This window comes from Pongo abelii, chromosome 7 (assembly GCF_028885655.2).
Source record: "Pongo abelii isolate AG06213 chromosome 7, NHGRI_mPonAbe1-v2.0_pri, whole genome shotgun sequence".
In the NCBI taxonomy this organism is placed as follows: domain Eukaryota; kingdom Metazoa; phylum Chordata; class Mammalia; order Primates; family Hominidae; genus Pongo; species Pongo abelii.
The window spans coordinates 3,523,782-3,543,159 of record NC_071992.2 but is presented as its reverse complement, the minus strand read 5'-3'; the positions used below and the strand labels follow the sequence as shown (position 1 = coordinate 3,543,159).

At 39.2% G+C, this 19,378-nt stretch overlaps 1 protein-coding gene across 1 annotated transcript in view; it reads left to right on the top strand.

Annotated features, from left to right (window-relative positions):
- The window catches only part of CSMD1 (CUB and Sushi multiple domains 1), a 2,063,616-nt gene that overhangs the window by 1,481,780 nt on the left and 562,458 nt on the right, over nt 1–19,378 (top strand). The window contains exon 11 of the mRNA XM_024251429.3: nt 17,821–17,924. Within this exon, the coding sequence (XP_024107197.3) occupies nt 17,821–17,924 (104 nt within the window). The remainder of the gene's footprint in view (nt 1–17,820; nt 17,925–19,378) is intronic.

Sequence of the window (19,378 nt, the reverse complement as noted above, 5' to 3'; positions counted from 1 at the left end):
AGAGAAATGCAAATCAAAACCACAATGAGCTACCATCTCACACCAAGTAGAATGGCGATCATTAAAAAGTAAGGAATTTTTTATCCTGCCTCTATATCTCACATAATCTGAAATGTGATTTTTTTATCCTATGTTATTCTTCTGCAAGAGAGTAACCAGTATTTTTTGAGGCATTATTTTGTGCCACATAATGTGTTAAGCACGTGACAAATGTTGCTTCATTTAACCTCTTTAAAGACCTTCTAAGATTTTCTTTCTTAAGACCTCATTCTCAGAGACCCTCTAAGATGATATTGAGGGTGAGGGGACTGGGCTGAGTAACTTACCCCACACCAGGCCAAATCAGCAACACAGCCTGTGTTCAAAAGACATTTGGACTTCAAGTACACATGTGCTTTCTCTACTGTCCTCCCCTGAGCTCCAGCTGTGTTGCTCTTTCCTGTGACTGGGGAATGGGAAGACAGAGGCAGGCCACGTGGAGTGAGGAGCCTGGGCTGCAGGCAGGGGAGGGGGCACAGAAGGGGAGTCGGCCCCTTCTCCTCCCGACTCCCTGATGTCCAGCCCCACGGTACAGCACACCCTACTTGCCTCAGTGTTTTCACAAAAGCAAATACACAGATATGTATTCTCTGTCAATTCATGTCCTTATATTCAGGCTGGTATCATTTACTCTCTCCTAATGAATTCATTTTCTTTATCCTTGCCAGTGTTTCACTGATGTAGAGGGGAAAAGTGGATACGCAACTTGTATATGTCAATTGGAGAGATGCATTTGCAGTTTTTTTAAACACTTACCAAGTAAGAAACTGCACATGGGAGAGGGTGAAATGCCAGCAACTTAAGCATTGCCCTCATCGCTTCCCTGGGGCGTGAGTTCCCTGTTGCCATGGTCACACAGTTGGGTCCAACCTGATAATTGCTTCCTGAACAGTTAGCCTCACACCTGGCTAGTGGGCTGATGGACCTGTGGCCCAGGAAGGAAGGCATCAGGCAGACCCCTTGGTTTATAGAGCAAAATATCAGTCTGATTATTCCGTTAATTAATAGGAAGCAAATAGCCATGCACTTGAAGACGATTAAGCATCTATTGTTTTCTTTTTGTTAGGTTGATGATATCTTATAGCTTCTTCTCTTTCCCAAATTAGATCTGTTATATCCACTAGATACAGCTTCTAACATAGAAACAGTTATAGAAAATTGGAACTGAATAAAAATTAGAGGCAATCTTGGTAGAATAGCCTATCTTCATTTTAAAGATGCGGAAGCTGAAATGAAAAATAGTTCAACGACTTGTACAAGACTCCTTGCCTATAGAAGGCAGAATCACCAAAACATTGTCCTGAGAAAATTGTCTAAAATTTTATTTAATAGCAATGGATTATTTTTTCTTATGATAAAATTGACTTGGCTAAAGAAACAGTGAATGTAAAATGATTTAATATAACTATGGATAGGGGAAAGGCTTAAATATATTTTTCAGTCACTGGCCATGCTTTAATCTCCTTTCATCTCTGTGTTTGTAAAGGGGTCCAGATGATATTGTTCCTCTAATTGCCCAGATTTCCGAAACCAATCACTTTCTTGATATAGAAACTTTTGAGATGACCTTATCTACTGAATACTTAGAATAAATTCTCATGAGAATCCTACTGAGCACGCATTAATTTTGTCCCCAGGTAAAGAGGAGGAAACTGGTACATGGCCTCCTGATACAGTGTCTTGTCCAAGGTCAGATCACTGGCAAGAGACAAAGCTGGGATTTGCACCGAGATATTCTTGCTTAAGTCTGAGCTCAGAAATACTAAGCATAAGAGGACTTTAAGTTCTGAGACTTTTTAAAAATTTCTTTTGTGTGCAAGGGTCCATGGATCATTCCTCTCTCATAGCTGTAACTGGTCACTTTTGTCACCGTTTCCCAGTGTAGGAGAGTGACAGCTGATGTGTCTCTTTCCATGATGGGAAAAGCGTAGGTGGTGGAGCATTACAGAGGCATTCTGTCCTCTATTCGATCTAAATAGAATGATAATTTTATTTGTTTTAAATTTTAAAATAAAATATTCATAACATAAAACTCACAGAAAATTTTCCGTAATAGATAAGCTGGAAATACACTAAAACCAACTGAAGGAGTGAATGTATAAAACAATGAATTTAAAATTTTCTCAAACGTCGCTAAAATAAGAGTCTTAGTTCATTCATCTGAATCTCTTCATTCTTAGTCTTTACTATTTCTTTAAAAAATATTCTTTTTTTTTCTTTTTTTATTAGGTTCTAGGGTACATATGCACAACGTGCAGGTTTGTTACATATGTATACATGTGCCATGTTGGTGCACCCATTAACTCGTCATTTACATTAGGTATATCTCCTAATGCTAGCCCTCCCCACTCCCCACACCCCACAACAGGCCCCGGTGTGTGATGTTCCCCTTCCTGTGTCCAAGTGTTCTCATTATTCAATTCCCGCCTGTGAGTGAGAACCTGCGGTGTTTGATTTTTTTGTCTAGAAGAAAACCTAGGCAGTACCATTCAGGACATAGGCATGGGCAAGGGCATCATGTCTAAAACACAAAAAGCAATGGCAACAAAAGCCAAAATTGACAAATGGGATCTAATTAAACTAAAGAGCTTCTGCAAAGCAAAAGAAACTACCACCAGAGTGAACAGGCAAACTACAGAATGGGAGAAAATTTTTGCAATCTACTTATGTGACAAAGGGCTAATATCCAGAATCTACAAAGAACTCAAACAAATTTGCAAGAAAAAAACAAACAACCCCATGAACAAGTGGGCGAAGGATATGAACAGACACTTCTCAAAAGAAGACATTTATGCAGTCGAATGACACATGAAAAAATGCTCACCATCACTGGCCATCAGAGAAATGCAAATCAAAACCACAATGAGATACCATCTCACACCAGTTAGAATGGCAATCATTAAAAAGTCAGGAAACAACAGGTGCTGGAGAGGATGTGGAGAAATAGGAACACTTTTACACTGTTGGTGGGACTGTAAGCTAGTTCAACCATTGTGGAAGACAGTGTGGTGATTCCCCAGGGATCTAGAACTAGAAATACCATTTGACCCAGCCATCCCATTACTGGGTATATACCCAAAGGATTAAAAATCATGCTGCTATAAAGACACATGCACAAGTGTGTTTATTGCAGCACTATTCACAATAGCAAAGACTTGGAACCAACCCAAATGTCCAACAATGATAGACTGGATTAAGAAAATGTGGCACATATACACCATGGAATACTAGGCAGCCATAAAAAAGGATGAGTTCATGTCCTTTGTAGGGACGTGGATTAAGCTAAAAAACATTCTTAGTAATGAGATGAGTAAAGGCAGAAGTTTTCCTTTTCACTTCTACAAAAAAAAATTGTATAGGTTACCTAATGTTACAAAATAGATTTTGTGATGATTCACAATTGAGTTTCCCTCTAAACCACTTAAATCACCACTTTTCTACTGTGTAAATTCTGTTTATTCAATTTCTATGATTTTTATAATAATAACAGTAATTATCATTTATAAAATTGTAACCATGGCACCAAGCTCTATGTTAGGCACTTGGTATATATTTTTGTTCAATCTTTCTTTACAACATCTTGTGATGAAAATGTGTATTAGAAACTCTATATCAAAGATAAGCAAAACTTCCTAAATTAGTTAAGTGTGAACATCAACACATTTATTAAGTGAACATTTATTTTCAAACTATCCGACATCAAATAGTGTCATTATACCTTTATATTTATTTTAGTTTTATAGTGTTTTTAAAATTGAAGACCTTAAAAAGCATTAAAAAAATCCAGGTACGAAGGAAGTAAATCACTGCCAACCATGAGCAACGTTGTTGAATTATCTTGCAATCTCCTTTACAATCAATCATTGCCTCCTTTCTTTTATCTTCATGACACCCCAAATTTGGAGTTTATTTATTCCAGAAACTTACTGAACATGCAGATGTAAGTTTTCCTAAGAAAAATGTTAGCATGTTTTCTTGGGAGACATAGAGATATTTAGAGGCATGATTGAAGATGAATGAAAGATGAAGGAATGAATGAAACGTAAAGTATCTGTGTAACTGCTGCTCCATAGAGCATCACTGGAAGAGGGACTGGAAGTAATTTATTCCCCCTTTCTGGTCATGACCAGTGGTGAGAATGTGGGTATTTTCCCATTCGGCACCTTCTCTCTATACATGTGTAAACATGTTTACTCCCCTACCTCCAGTATTCTTGTTAGCACGCAAACTCCGGTAAGCCTCCTTGTCTCTCTGGATGTCTAGAAATAGCAGGTAGTAGGAATTGGAGGCACTTAAGTGGAGTCTGTGACAGATGACACAAGACATAGAGCCTGGATCACCTGCACCCCCTCCCCCAGGGCAGTCTCCCTGACAGCTCGTCCTGGGGCTGGGGGTGTTCAGAGTCTTTGAGTTTCAGCTGCCTCCATGGCACTTCCTGTGTCGGCTGCCCCACCTATCACCTGGTCTCCAATGAGACACCTCCTTATGAGAACACATCTCAGCCCCAGGGCTCAACCCCAGGAGGAACTTGGTTGCCCTTTCTTCATTTGTTAAATTATATTGTTTAATATGTAAGAATAAATATACATATGTGTATTTTTATCCACTCAACCCTCTTCCTTTCTGGTTTACAAAACTTTTTGGAGATCATTCTTTTTAGTATATTTGTAAAGAACCTCCTTAAGTAACTGTTTTTTAAATTAATCTTATTATTTGAAGTTCACCTTTCAGCCAAGTTGGTGATAAGGAGTGTATCGATACAATAACTGAGACATTTAAAAATCTGTAAATATTTTCTCTTCCTTCTCACATAAAATAGCCTCTTTGCTGAATAGACATACTAAGCAGAACATCCTTTTCCCTTCTATCCAGGGATCATAGTGTTGTTGGTCCAGTACCTCTAGGGTTTTGTCATGCTACCAAAAAAGACAAAACTAACTTTGATTTGTATTTCCTCAAATATAATTCTGCTTGTTCTTCTGGGTTTGTGTACAGAATTCTTCTGGTGTTGTCAGTGTGAATTCTGTGAGGTGACGTATTCCCATTATTCTCATCCAGCTTTATTTCGTTTACTGGGGCCATAATGAAGCAGTTTTATCTTCATTCTCAACTCTTTAATCTGTTGTAAAAGTGTATCTTCCATTATTTTTCTAATTATTGATTCTGTGCCCATAATTATTTCCCAACAAACTTCAGTATCTTTTGCTTTCATCTAGAGATCTATAATTTTCTCTCATCTTCTTTTCATCTTTTGTTCCTTCAAAGTTCCAGCAGTCACTTCACACATCTTTGGTTGATTGATGTAAATGTTAATTCTGCATTTTATCACATCTAATAATGTTCTGGTTTATTCTATATCCGTTATTGCATTGAGACTTTTAAATTCCCAGGCTCTCATTTTTTAATACTTACTCTACCCTCTTTCATACATCTGAGGGCAGATTTCAATAATTTACTGAAATCTGCCTGTGATGCTTGGGTTACTTTCTTTCAGGGGTAACAGAAATTCTCCTGAAATTCTCACTAGCTTATTCTCCCATCTTATGCAACAGAACTATTTGTTTTTAACTGTTTCTCCATCACTGCTTTGTTTGCTTACTTTCCCTGGTGCACTGGTTAATTTTTGTTGTTGTGCTGTAAGTATTTTCTATCTCTGCCAATTTCACTGGCATTTTGACGGGTTCTGCTTCAGAAATTTTCCTTGCCACATTTGCCACTATCATTTTCACATAACTCTCAACTTGCTACTCACTTGAAATTTAATGAATCTCACCTTACTCCTCAAGCATCCACAATTTCTTCATCTAAGTAGTTAGTGAAAACCACACTTCTTAAGAGAAGCAAAATACCATTACTGCAATAGAGAAGGAAGTGTGCAGGTGATAAAATTTGTCAGTAATTCAAAAGATAAGAGGTCATTTTAGATAAAATTGGAGTTAGAAATTGCAGAGTCAGAGAGAAGACAGATGAGTTTTTCTTGGTTATAAAGACTCGTGAGATTTGAAATAACAGAATACTTCAAATGGTGGCAGAATGTGGCTGGGTCTGGCAGACATGACAAGGTTTTTATGAAGGGTTGCCATGAGGATAATAATGAATACAACTGCCATTGATCGAGTGTCTGCTGGATGCCGACAAGAAGTACACACCTTGCCTGCACTGCATTGTTGAATCCTAGAAACCCCCTGGGGAAATCGGTATCATTCTCATTTTATGCATAAGACAGAAGAAAGGTTAAACAATTCTTTCAAGACTCTCATTGATTAAGCAGCAAAGCCCAGACTTCCTCTTTTGTCAGTGTGATTGTACTTGTTCATTTAAAAAAAAAGATTTTTAAAAAAAAATTGTTAACTAATGCATAATAATTGTACCTGTTTATGGGGTACATGCAATGTTTCAGTACTGGTGTACAATGTGTCATTGATCAAATCATGGGAATTAACATATTCATCACTTCAAACATTCATCATTTCTTTGTGTTGGAGACATTTAAATTCCTGTTTTCTTGCTATTTTGAAATACACAGCAAATTGTTGTTCATGATCGTCACCCTGCAGTGCTGTCAAATACTGGAACTGATTCTGCCTATCTAGCTGGACTTTCATACCCCAAAACCAACCACTTCTTGTCCACACCCCCAGCCCTGTCTCCGTGTTCTCACTTATATGTGGAAGCTTAAAAAGTTGATCTCATCCAAGTAGAAAGTTGAACAGTGGCTACCAGGGGCTAGGAAGAGTGTGGGGGGCGCGGGGGTGAGGGGGGATGGGGGAGATGGAGGGCAAGAAAAGAGGGGGCTGCTTTTTAGGCCATTTTCAAACCACAGGTGGGCTGAGACAGAAAACTAAGCCAGGTCTTCTCAGGAGTCCTTTCCAGTGGATGGGGGACATCCAGCTTCTTTAGCTGTCTTGAGCTGAGACTAATTCTCTCTGTAGCAGGGCAGCACAAAGAGAATTACGGTAATTTATGTACCATTTGAAGCTGACAGAAGGGACTTGGCAGGGCCCTGAGGGTGGGGATGTCAGTAATACTTAAAGTTCTAGAGAACCATCTGGGAGATTTTAGCATGAAACACCAAGTTTCTTGGCTTCCTGCCATCTGATGCCGTCCCAAGACTGCTGTGTTTTAGAGGAATTGTGCTTTTCACTGCCTGTGCAAACTTTATTTCCTACCCTGAATCACTAGCAGCTTTGACTTTTTGTAGCACAGGCTAATAGTCATATAGTTACATTTGAAATAATGTGTGAATCCTCTTCTTCATAGCAGTGCATCGAATCGTAGTTTATAAGAGACTCTTAGTGTTTATATGTGGGGCTAAACATCTCAAATAAAGCAAGGATATCCCAGAATTAATGATATATTTTTCTAACTCCCTTTCTTTGTGTGTGTGTGTGTTCAAAGTACTTTTTTCTAGGTTGGAATCCAGTCTTTGTAATTTCACACTGTATATTGTGGGCTATTGGTATGTGTTGCCTACAGATATAAAAGCTTATATATGTAATTTTTGTTAATTTATTAGGTTTTATTTTTAGAGCAGTTTGCACAGCAAAATTGATCGGAAGACATAGTTTCCCTATAGCCCTTGCCCCCACACATGCACAACCTCCCCACTGTAAGCATATCCACCAGATGCTTACAGCATGGTGTGTTTGTTACAATTGATGAACATGCATTCATGCTGAATTACCAAAGTCCATAGTGCATGTTAGGGCTCACTCCTGCTGCTATTTACTCTATGGATTTGGGCAACTGTATACAGTCAGTGTCCACCATTATAACATCACACAGAGAGTTTCACTGTCCTAAAAATCCTCTGTGCTCCTGCTCTTCATCCCTCCCTTTTCTAACCCCTAACAATCACTAATCTTTTTACTGTCTCCATGTCTCCATAGTTCTGCCTTCTCCAAAATGTCATGCAGTTGAAATCTTACAACACATCGCCTTCTAAAATTGGCTTGAAAATAAAATACATTTAGTTTTCCCCCATGTCTTCTCATGGCTTGACAGCTCATTTCCTTTTAGCCCTGAATAATATTCCATTGTCTGGATGTACCACAGTTTATCCATTCACCTGCCAAAGGACATCTTGGTTGATTATGAATAAAGTTGCTGTAAACGTACACGTGCAGGTGTTTGTTGTGTGGACATACTTTTTTTTTTTTTTTTTTTTTGAGATGCAGTCTCGCTCTGTCCCCCAGGCTGCAGTGCAATGGCACCATCTCGGCTCACTGCAAGCTCCTCCTCCTGGGTTCATGCCATTCTCCTGCCTCAGCCTCCCGAGTAGCTGGGACTACAGGCGCCCGCCACCACGCCCAGCTAATTTTTTAGTATTTTTAGTAGAGACGGGGTTTCATCATGTTAGCCAGGATGGTCTCAATCTCCTGACCTCGTGATCCACCAGCCTCGGCCTTCCAAAGTGCTGGGATTTGTGTGGACATACGTTTTTAGCTGTTGGTGTTAAATTCCAAGATATATGATTATTTCATTATTTGATAAGAATATATTTGGTTGTGTAAGAAGCTTCCAAAGTATCTTCCAAAGTGACTGTACCATTTTGTATTCCCATCAGCAATGATTGTTTTATGTGTTTTTCTGTAGGAAATTTAAATGTATATTTATCCAGTCTCTATGGTAGATATATTGGATGGGTTGTCTCCTTATCATTAATTATATTTTTAGATGTTTTATGATTGGCCCTTACAACCTCAGGTGAAAACAACTAAAATTATTTGATAATTTTTATTTTCTAAGAAAGTGTGAACTTTCTTTTAAAATGTGTAATCATTCTTCTTGCAACATTGTTAATAATTTCCAGACAAAAAACTTGTTATGTTTTTTATGAGGAAATTCACAGTTTGAAAGGCCTTTCTTCTGATACATAATTTGAAGTGGAATGAATCAGATACATTATAGCGTCAGTTTTCCAGTGTTCCTTCCTGTGTGTTCTAAGTTGTCATTTCTAACCCGTTAATTTCAAACACAGTTATTAATTAAAGCATTTATAAGTTATCTTATTCCAAGATGTAGGGTCTTTGTACTGATTTATATTGTGCTGTCAGTTCTAAATCTTGGAAAATTATAAAATCTTTCTCCTATTCATTTGCCTGCCATCACAGTTTCTGACACAAACATGTTATTCAGAAAAACAAATGTAGTTTACGGAAGAACATCAAAAGGAAAAATTTAAAAATAGTGCTATCAAGGAAGAAACCCAATGATGCAGACATTTTTCTCGGGGTGTGTGTGTATGTGTGTGTGCGTGTGTGTGAGCATGTGTGTGTGTGTTTGTGTGTGTGTGTGTGTGTGTGAGCATGTGTGTGTGTGTTTGTGTGCATGTGTGTTTGTGTGTGCATGTGTGTGTGTGTTTGTGTGTGCATGTGTGTGTGTGTGAGCATGTGTGTGTGTGCATGTGTGTGAGCGTGTGTTTGTGTGTGCATGTGTGTGAGCGTGTGTGTGTGTGCATGTGTGTGTGTTTGTGTGTGTGCATGTGTGTGAGCATGTGTGTGTGTGTCCATGTGTGTGTGAGCATGTGTGTGTGTTTGTGTGTGCATGTGTGTGAGCATGTGTGTGTCTGCATGTGTGTGTGAGCATGTGTGTTTGTGTGTGCATGTGTGTGAGCATGTGTGTGTGTGCATGTGTGTGAGCATGTGTGTGTGCATGTGTGTGAGCATGTGTGTTTGTGTGTGTGTGAGAGCATGTGTGTGTGTTTGTGTGTGAGCGTGTGTGTGTGAGCATATGTGTGTGTGTTTGTGTGTGTGCATGTGTGTGAGCATGTGTGCGTGTTTGTGTGCGTGTGTGTTTGTGTGTGTGTGTGCATGTGTGTGTTTGTGTGTGCATGTGTGTGAGCATGTGTGTGTTTGTGTGTGTGCATGTGTGTGAGCATGTGTGTGTATGTGTGTGTGAGCGTGTGTGTGTGTTTGTGTGTGCATGTGTGTGAGCATGTGTGTGTGCATGTGTGTGAGCATGTGTGTGCATGTGTGTGTTTGTGTGTGTGTTTGTGTGTGCATGTGTGTGAGCGTGTGTGTGTTTGTGTGTGTGCATGTGTGTGAGCATGTGTGTGTGTTTGTGTGCATGTGTGTGAGCATGTGTGTGTGTGTTTGTGTGTGCGCACATGCACAGAGGGAAAGATCACAGAGATCAGTTGATGTATTTAGATTCTGTTGGTTTAACTGAATCAGGAGAAGTGGTCTCTTTATTTGAATGGACCCATATCGAATGAATTTTTTTCAGTAAATTGAAACTATATAGTATATTTTATTTTTGATTTTTGGGAAATGTTTTCATTTTGTTTATAAATTAATATTTTATCAAGGAAAATACTTATTATTTGAATCAAAGTAGTAACAATATTTCTTTCCTGCAAAATCATTTATGTACTTATTGAATCATTCTTATCCTCTTACAATATTCTCCATTAAAAGAAAAAAATCCTGACACATTCTTACTTCTCTTCATCCATGTTAGTTAAGATATCTCAGAGATCTCCAGAACAACTTACTCTGCTTCCTCACATCCCATTCTGCCAATCCACTTTAGCACTTCTTCCATCCCTACAACTCTGCTGTTCTTTCTTGCCACGGTTATCCATGTCCTCCAGCCAGTCAAGCCCACACGTCTCATCTTAGAGCTCATCTAATTCACATTCTTAGTAGCATTCAACACATGTGATCACTCCCTCCTTCTTAAGATCTTTAGTTTTGTGGATATTTCACAAAACACCATATTCTTGGTGTCCTCCCTACTATAGATTCTTCTTTGTCATTTCTTCCTCAATTCCTTGACCTCTAAATATGAAAGAGACTGCAGCTCATCCTCATTCCTCTTCTGTTCATGTGTCTTCCTTTGATACTCTGACAGAGTGTTAGTATTTTAGGTGGCATCTATGGTTAGGGACCCCCATTTATGTGTGTCTAGACCTGAACCTCTCCCAAGCTCCATACTGTTTTTTTCTAAATGCTCACTGGCCACCTTGGCTTGACGTACCATCTAGAAATGTCTAAAAGTCATGCAAAGCTTAGCAGACATTGAGATGGCTAGCTAGAGTGCCCAGCACTTACCTCCTTCACAAAGAAGAACCAAAATGACAGGTAGATAAGCACATGTCAAGTACAGTGTCTAGGGGAGAACACTGAAGTGAAGCAACAGAGTAAAGAAGACCCTCTAAGGCATGGAAACTCAAGATGGCAGCATAAAGATGAACATGAAGTGCCCAGATAGGATCTGTTCAGTGCCAAAAAAGGACTCCCCATTGTAGGGAGAAGGTAAGTGGGAGATCCCCAGCAGGTCACATTCCCACCCCAGATGCCTGCATTCAGAGCTTCAGAAAAGCCCCACAGTCCTCATAGGCCCTGAGCCAAGGGTAAGGATCTGCGTGCAGCCCACATGGCTGTATTGCTCCAGGGAGAGAACTCACGCCATGTTCCTCTCTCATTCCCTGGGCCTCAGGCTGCTGCAGCATGGTGCCATTTTCAGGACAGAACAACTATCAGAGTATATCCTGCCCACATGGCCAGTAGCCCCTGCATCTCCACATCTTGAGAACCCAGCCATCATCCCACCACAGCCAAGCAGAAGGATGCAGGACCATGACCCCAGCTGGACTCAGTGACACAAACCTGAACCCAGCACTCAAGCCCATGAAGTAACCTACACCACAGGTGGTCGAGCACAGTGGGGAGGCCACTCTCAAGACAGGGGGAGCCAAAGTGCATGCTCACAAGGGCCTGAGAGCTGAATTCTTGAGGCCCACCTCCAACAACCACCCTGGCTGTATGCCTCTTACAGGAGACCAAGGACTGGCCTTTTGGGTACTGCTGCCACCAGTGAACACTCCCCACCTCCCAAGCAGTGGAGTTGCTGAATGCCTACACATGCTCCCCAGGGACCCAAGGACCAGCCCACCTGAGGCCAAACACTGCCAGAAAACTCGTTCCACTGAGAAGCAGAGATGCCATATGTGACCTTCTGTATCCCCAAAACAAGCCCACCCAGAAGTCTCCATCTGCAGTAGAGCTGAACCAATGCTTCCACAAACACCTGCAGCCAAGGCTTCTCCGGCAGCCACAAACACTGCAGACATTGATTACAACCAAATAAATATCTTGAAGACTACACTACTGTACTCATGCAGAATACAAACCAAAGCACACTACCCAACTGACACTATGAGACACAGCTACAAGAAAAAGTTTTTTCCTACTAAAACTACCCTCTAATATTAGGAGCAATTGTTTTATCAGATGTATAGATATCAATGTAGGAACACAAGAAATGTCTAAAAAGTAAGAAACATGACACCCCCAAGGGAACAAAATCGTTTTCTAATTCCAAATCCCAAAGAAAAGGACAGCTACAAAATGCCTACATGATTTTTAAAGTAATGATCTTAAAGATACACCATGAGAACCAATAGAATAAAAATAGACCAACAAAATTAGGAAAACAATTCATGATCTGAATGAGAAATTCAACAAAGAGATACTACACAAAAAGAACTAAGCAGAAATCTTGAAACTGAATAGTAAAATGAATACAATTTAAAAAATAAAATCAAGAGCTTCAACAACAGACTAGATCAAGATGAAAAAAGAATTTCTGAACTTGGAGACAGGATTTCTGGAATAAGCCAATCAGACAAAAATAAAAGAATAAATAAGAATAAAGAATTCCTACAAAATGTGTGGAACAAAATGTAGTGGACCAGTATTCCCATTATGGGAATTCTAGGAGAAGAGATCACACAGGAAGGGGAACAACACATACCGGGGCCTGTTGTGGGGTGGGGGGAGGAGGGAGGGATAGCATTAGGATATATACCTAATGTAAATGATGAGTTATTGGGTGAAGCACACCAACATGGCACATGTATACATATGTAACAAACCTGCATGTTGTGCACACATACCCTAAAACTTAAAGTATAATAATAAAAAAGGATATCTATATAATAAAATAATAGCTGAAAACTTCTCAAATTTTTGGAGAAATATGTACGTTCAGACCCAGGAAGCTCAAAGATCACCAAACAGATTCAACGCCAAAGATGCTCTCCAAAGAGCATTATAATCAAACTGTCAAAAGTCAAAGACAATTCTTCCTTCTCTTCTGGTGATTTTGTAATTTTCCCAAGAAAAGAAAAAAAAATATTTGAGGTGATGGATATCACAATTATCCTGATTTGATCATTAGACTTTGTATACATGTATCAAAGTACCACATATACCCCCAAAATATCCACACCTTGATATAGTAATATAAATGCATAATAAAAAACTTCAAAGACAAAGAGAAGTCTAAAAACAGCAAGAGAAAACAGTCAAGTCAAATATAAGCAAAAAGCCCCCAGGCTAAGATTAGATTTCTCAGCAGAACCCTTACAGGCTAGGGGAGAACAGGGTGATATAATGAAAATGCTGAAAGAAAAAAGAAAAATAAATGTCAGCCAAGAATATTATACCCAGCAAAGCTATACGTTAGAGATGAAGGAGAAATGAAATTATTCCCAGATGAGGAAAAGCTAATAAAAATTTATCACTACAGGAATGGTCCTACAAGAAATGCTTATGGGAGCCCTTCATCTGAAAGTGAAAGGATGAGAACCACCATCGTGAAGACACACAAAAGAGTAATATTCACTGGGAGAGCAGACAAATAAATGAGAAACAAAGAAAACCGTATCACTACAGAAAACCACCAAACCACAAAAATAACCAAGAAGAGAATGAGAAAGGAACAAAGGATGTGCAAAACAACCAGGACAGAATTAACCAGTGACAATATAATTTAAAAAGCAACATCTAAGTATATACTGCCTGTAAGAAACTCGCTGCACCTGTAAAGGCATAGACTAAAACTGAAGACATGACAAGAGATAATCCATGCAAACAGAAACCAAAAAACTAGCAGCTATAGCTATACTTTTATCAGATAACATGGACTTCAAGTGAAAAAATTTGAAATGGCTGGGTATATTGGCCCTGTAATCCCAGATGCCTAGAAGAGTGAGACATGAGAATTGCTTAAACCCAGGAGACAGGTTGCAGTGAGCTGAGATTGCACCACTGCACTCCAGCCTGGGTGACAGAGCAAGACTATGTCTAAATAAATAAATAAATAAATAAATAAATGGAAAATGAAAAAAATGTAAAACGAGACAAAGACAAAAATAATGTATAACAATTATAAGCATATATGCACCCAACACCAGAGATCCCAGATATATAAAGCAAACATTATTGAAGGGAGAGTTAGACCCCAATATAATAATAGATGTGGACTTTAACATCCTACTACTCTCAGCATTGAACAAATTATCTAGACAGAAAATTAATAAAGAAGTGTTAAACTTAAACTATATTGTAGACCAAATGGACCTAACAGACATTTACAGAACATTTCATCCAAGAGCTGCAGAATACACATTTTTATCGTCAGCACATGGTATGAACATTCTTCAGGACCAATCGTATGTTATTCCACAAAACAAGTGTCAACAAATTTTTTAAAAATCAAAATTATATTGAGTATATTTTTTGACCGCAACAGACAAAATTAGAAATAAATAATAAGAGAAACTTTGGAAATTGTACAAATACATGGAAATTGAACATGTTCCTGAGTGTCCATTGGGTCTATGAAGAAATAGACCAATGGGTCTATAAAGAAATTAAGAAAATTTAAAAATAATTTTTTTTTGAGATGAAGTCTCACTCTGTTGCCCAGGCTGGAGTGCAGTGGCACAATCTCTGCTCACTGCAACCTCCACCTCCCAGGTCCAAGCGATTCTCCTGCCTCAGCCTCCCGAGTAGCTCGGGCTATAGGCACATGCCACCATGCCCAGCTAATTTTTGTATTTTTAGTAGAGACGGAGTTTCACTCTGTTTGCCAGGCTGGTCTCGAACTCCTGACCTCGTGACCCACCCGCCTTGGCCTCCCAAAGTGCTGGGAAATGAAAATAGAAATACAACATACCAAAACCTATGAGATACAGTAAAAGCAGTGCTAAGAGGGTAGTTCATAGCATTAAACACCTATATCAAAAAAGTAGAAAGATTTCAAATAAACACTCCTAGCTCTGTGGCCTGGAGGAGTTGATGTTCAGTGAGTTCTTGTAGGTTGAGGCCAGTTCTTCCCTCCACGAGCAAGCCACATGGTGTCTGCCCTCAATGCTTACAGGGAGCTCTGCAGGGCAGGCAGAACAGCAAACCAACCAAAAGTGTTAACACAGGGAATGTTATGAAGGGGATAGGCAGGATTTTGGCAAAGAGACTGGCTTTCTTGGACAGAGTGGGCAGTGGAGCCATAGCTGAGGGAGGAACATTAAGCAGGGACTTAAGAAAAATGGCAGGAATAGAAAACCAAACACCACGTGTTCTCACTTACAAATGGGGGCTAAACAATAGAACACATGAACACAGGGAGGGGAACAACACACACCGGAGCCTTTTGGGAGAGCATTGGTGGGGGAAAGCTTTAGGGGAAAGAGCTAATGCATGGTGGGCTTAATACCTAGGTGATGGGTTGACAGGTGCAGCAAACCAGCATGGCACATGTTTACCTATGTCCCAAACCTGCACATCCTGCACATGTACCCCAGAACTTAAAAAAAAAGATAATTATATATTTAAAAAAGAAATATGGAGCATCCAGCTCCAGGGACAGCATAGGAAGTCCATGCAAGACATAAGGAGGGTGCATATGTTGGAGGAACTAAAACCATTTTGGCTCAGTGTCATTGAAGTTGCTCACAACTTGAAATGTATTATCCTTTTGTCTTCACTTTTCATTTGCATCTCTGGCTTTTTTACTATGAAAGGATTGTATATTTGGTTAAAATATACATATTTCTATTTTACAGCTGCATATATTCATAAAATGCCATATCCTCTAACAAACTAAAAGCTGTCTATGCAAGACCAAGGCTGCATTTTCTGTTTTTACTGAGCATCAACAGCATGGAGTAAAGATTCGTATTTGACAACAGGACCTGCTGATTGTTGAGATGATATACTGACAAAGACTTTCTCTGTCTACCTTTGCCTTGGCTTGAAATAATTACAGAATGGCCCTTTTCCACCCCTAATGAGAGCGCATTCATATAGTGTGACCCCTATCTGTACTCATTGCAAATCAGCCAAACATGACACCCAAACCTTAATGAATTATCATCACTTCCTACCAGAACTTTAAACAAGTCAGGACTGAGTTAACATGTCAGAAAGGAAACCACCAGGTCTCAATGATGATTCTTTCAGTTTTAAAATTATCTGATTATCAGATGATGGTCACTTATAAATTGATTCATGAGAAACAAAAAGTAGAAATAAAAATATCAGGTGCTACGTTTAACATGCAGTATTTATACTGGTTTGCAACAGCTATCAACCTCGACACCTGTTTCAAATCAGACTGCTAAAATAATGTATTCATACAAATACTGCAATTTGAAATAGTAGGTTTTTTTAAAATAAATTATAATTGCTGTATTACTAATTTTAGTAAGAATTTCAAGTAGCAAATGTATTCCTTATTGGCATTGCTTGGAAAAGCACCTGTTTAGAGCCTGTTGGAATGGTGGACATGGACTTGGGTATTAGTGGGAAGTCTGTCCTCTCTATGCAATCAGTTACTCTTTTCTTTCAAGCTTAACAAATAGGCATTTGATACTTTTCTACAGTATTTCAGAATTTCTGTTTCATTCTAAAACAGAGCTTATTAAAATGTACTTCCAGTATTATGGTTTCTGTTCCTCCTGTCCTATCTCTCTTCCTCCTTCCTTTCTCACACCCTCTGCATCTCTCTTGTTACATCTCTCTCTCTCTCTCATTTGTGTATCCATCTATCTGTGTATCTGTCATTTTTCCATCCCCCCATCCATCCATCCAGTCTGTCATCTATCTATCTATCTATCTATCTATCTATCTATCTATCTATCTATCACCTAATCTGTCTATATCTTCTAATCTTCTACCATCCATCTAATCTATCATCTATCTACCATTCCTCTAATTATCATCATGTATTTATCTTCTTTCCTTTTTCTCCTTACTACCCAGGGTTCTAGCCTAACTTTTCTTTCCTCATAGTATTGGCCACCAAAGGAAGCATTTCTTCTTTCAGGAGAAAAAGATCTTGTGCTCTACAGAAAGAAGTTAATAGATTATAATATACTGGCACATCAAACATAAACCAGTGTTGTACAGATGTCTTGGTGCTGGTCATCATGACAAAGTATTCTTTGTAAAAAACAAACAAAAAACTTACAGGCTTTGCAAGACTAAATATAGAGGACAGCTTTGTATCCTCATAAAGTCTTTTGGGGTGCTAATATGGATAATTACATGAAATATGCGTATAGAACTTTAAAAATATTTACTGTATGGCATTCTGGGTATGGTAAAAATATATGTCATTAACTATAACCAACATTTCTTTTGCTTATATTGATTTAGTTATTGGTTAATCCAAGCACTCAAACACTGAGAATGTTAAAGTAAACATTTAGTAGATATTTGACTTAAAGTGTTGCAGAGGTTAAATTTCATTTTTAGAGGTGAAAATACATAAGTTGGGAGTAATAGCAATTCTGAATTTCATAAAATTCTATAATGCCAGGCTATCAAATATATATAATTATCCATGTAACTACTTAAAGCAGCTCTGGGATCATTTGACATTGGTATTAAGGAGCAAACTTTAACACTATAACTAGATATTTGCAATACCTATTAAAAGTCATGGGAAGTACCTATTGTTCTAAGTCACTGTTTTGTACCTTGTATTTAGGTCATCAAGCTTGCTTTTGAAGAGTTTGAGCTGGAGCGAGGCTATGATACCCTGACAGTTGGTGATGCTGGGAAGGTGGGAGACACCAGATCGGTCTTGTATGTGTGAGTATGTCCTTGAGCTTCTTCTCCTCTTATGCATGCGGTGCGGGGCACGGTGGATGGAGATGAGATTCTACTACAGGCTTGCAGTTCAGCCTCAGGTGTTTGCTTAGTGCCATCTATGGCTAATCTAGTGGCCTGCAATCTCATTTTGTATGAGAACACAATATGAGTATAATTTAGGATTATGTTTTATCTGTTTCGACTGTTTTTCTTCAATTATTAAAAACATATATGTTTATGGCAAAAAATTAGTATACTCATGAGGTAGCAAAAAATAATAAATTTTTCAAATCAACCCCGCACCTTTTTTCTTTTTTTTTTTTTTTTTTGAGACAGAGACTCACTCTGTCACCCAGGCTGGAGTGCAGTTGTCTGACCTCAGCTCACTGCAACCTCTGCCTCCCAGGTTCAAGCAATTCACCTGCCTCAGCCTACTGAGTAGCTGGGATTACAGGTGTGCGCCATCATGCCAGGCTAGTTTTTGTATTTTTAGTAGAGACGGGGTTTTGCCATGTTGGCCAGGCTGGTCTCAAACTTCTGACCTCTGGTGATTTGCCCGCTGCAGCCTCCCAAAATGCTGGGATTACAGGTGTGAGCCACCACGCCCAGCCAACACCTCTTTTTTAACCTCTCTCCTCTGCTTCCCTGTGATGTTATATTATCAGGGTTTTTAAAGAAGTACAGATGCTTTCTAGTTTGGGAAATACAGGCCTTTTTTGGAATAATGCCATACATCTTTCCACGCTTTCTGTAAAACTGCATAATAAAATAACAGACATCGTGGGGAAAAGTGTTGGGGGTGACTCAGTGTACTTTTGAAGAACTCTGTTTCCAGAGTCTTAGCAAACACGGTGACAGCCTTGCTGTGAATATTTGCAGACTGATCCCACTTCTCAGTTTTCACCAGGATCACAGACTGTTCTGCAGCCTTATGACCTGGGCATCTGCTTCAGCTACTTCCAGAGAGAGCACCTCAAAGACAGTTTTTGTCCATTTTATCAGACCTGGTTTATCAAAATTAGGAAAATGATTTGAGGATGTACTTCCTCTCTGTTTTTAGCAGAAAGGAAATACCCGCTTTTATCTGCCTTTGCAACTCCACAGATACCTTCTCTTCATGATGTAGACCTTGAAACCACTAAACCAGAAGCGCCTTTCATTAATGGAAAGTGTTCTGCAGGTGTTCACCTTGCTTTCTTTGTCACTTATATACTACTGAGGATGCCTGTTTGTGGGAAAGAGAGTTTCTCGGGTGCCAGATGAGCTGGTCTGCCCTGTGTGAGACACCCATGGGAGCCATGGGCGGCCTCTGAGGAGAAAAGTCTCCTTATTGCCTTCATGTCTTTATGTTCCGAGAGCATAAAAGCTCAGCAGCATGCCACAGGTTGCTTGGGGAAATAACACTCCACTGAAGCAATGGAGAATAATCAAATATCTTGGCTTCTCCTGAAACC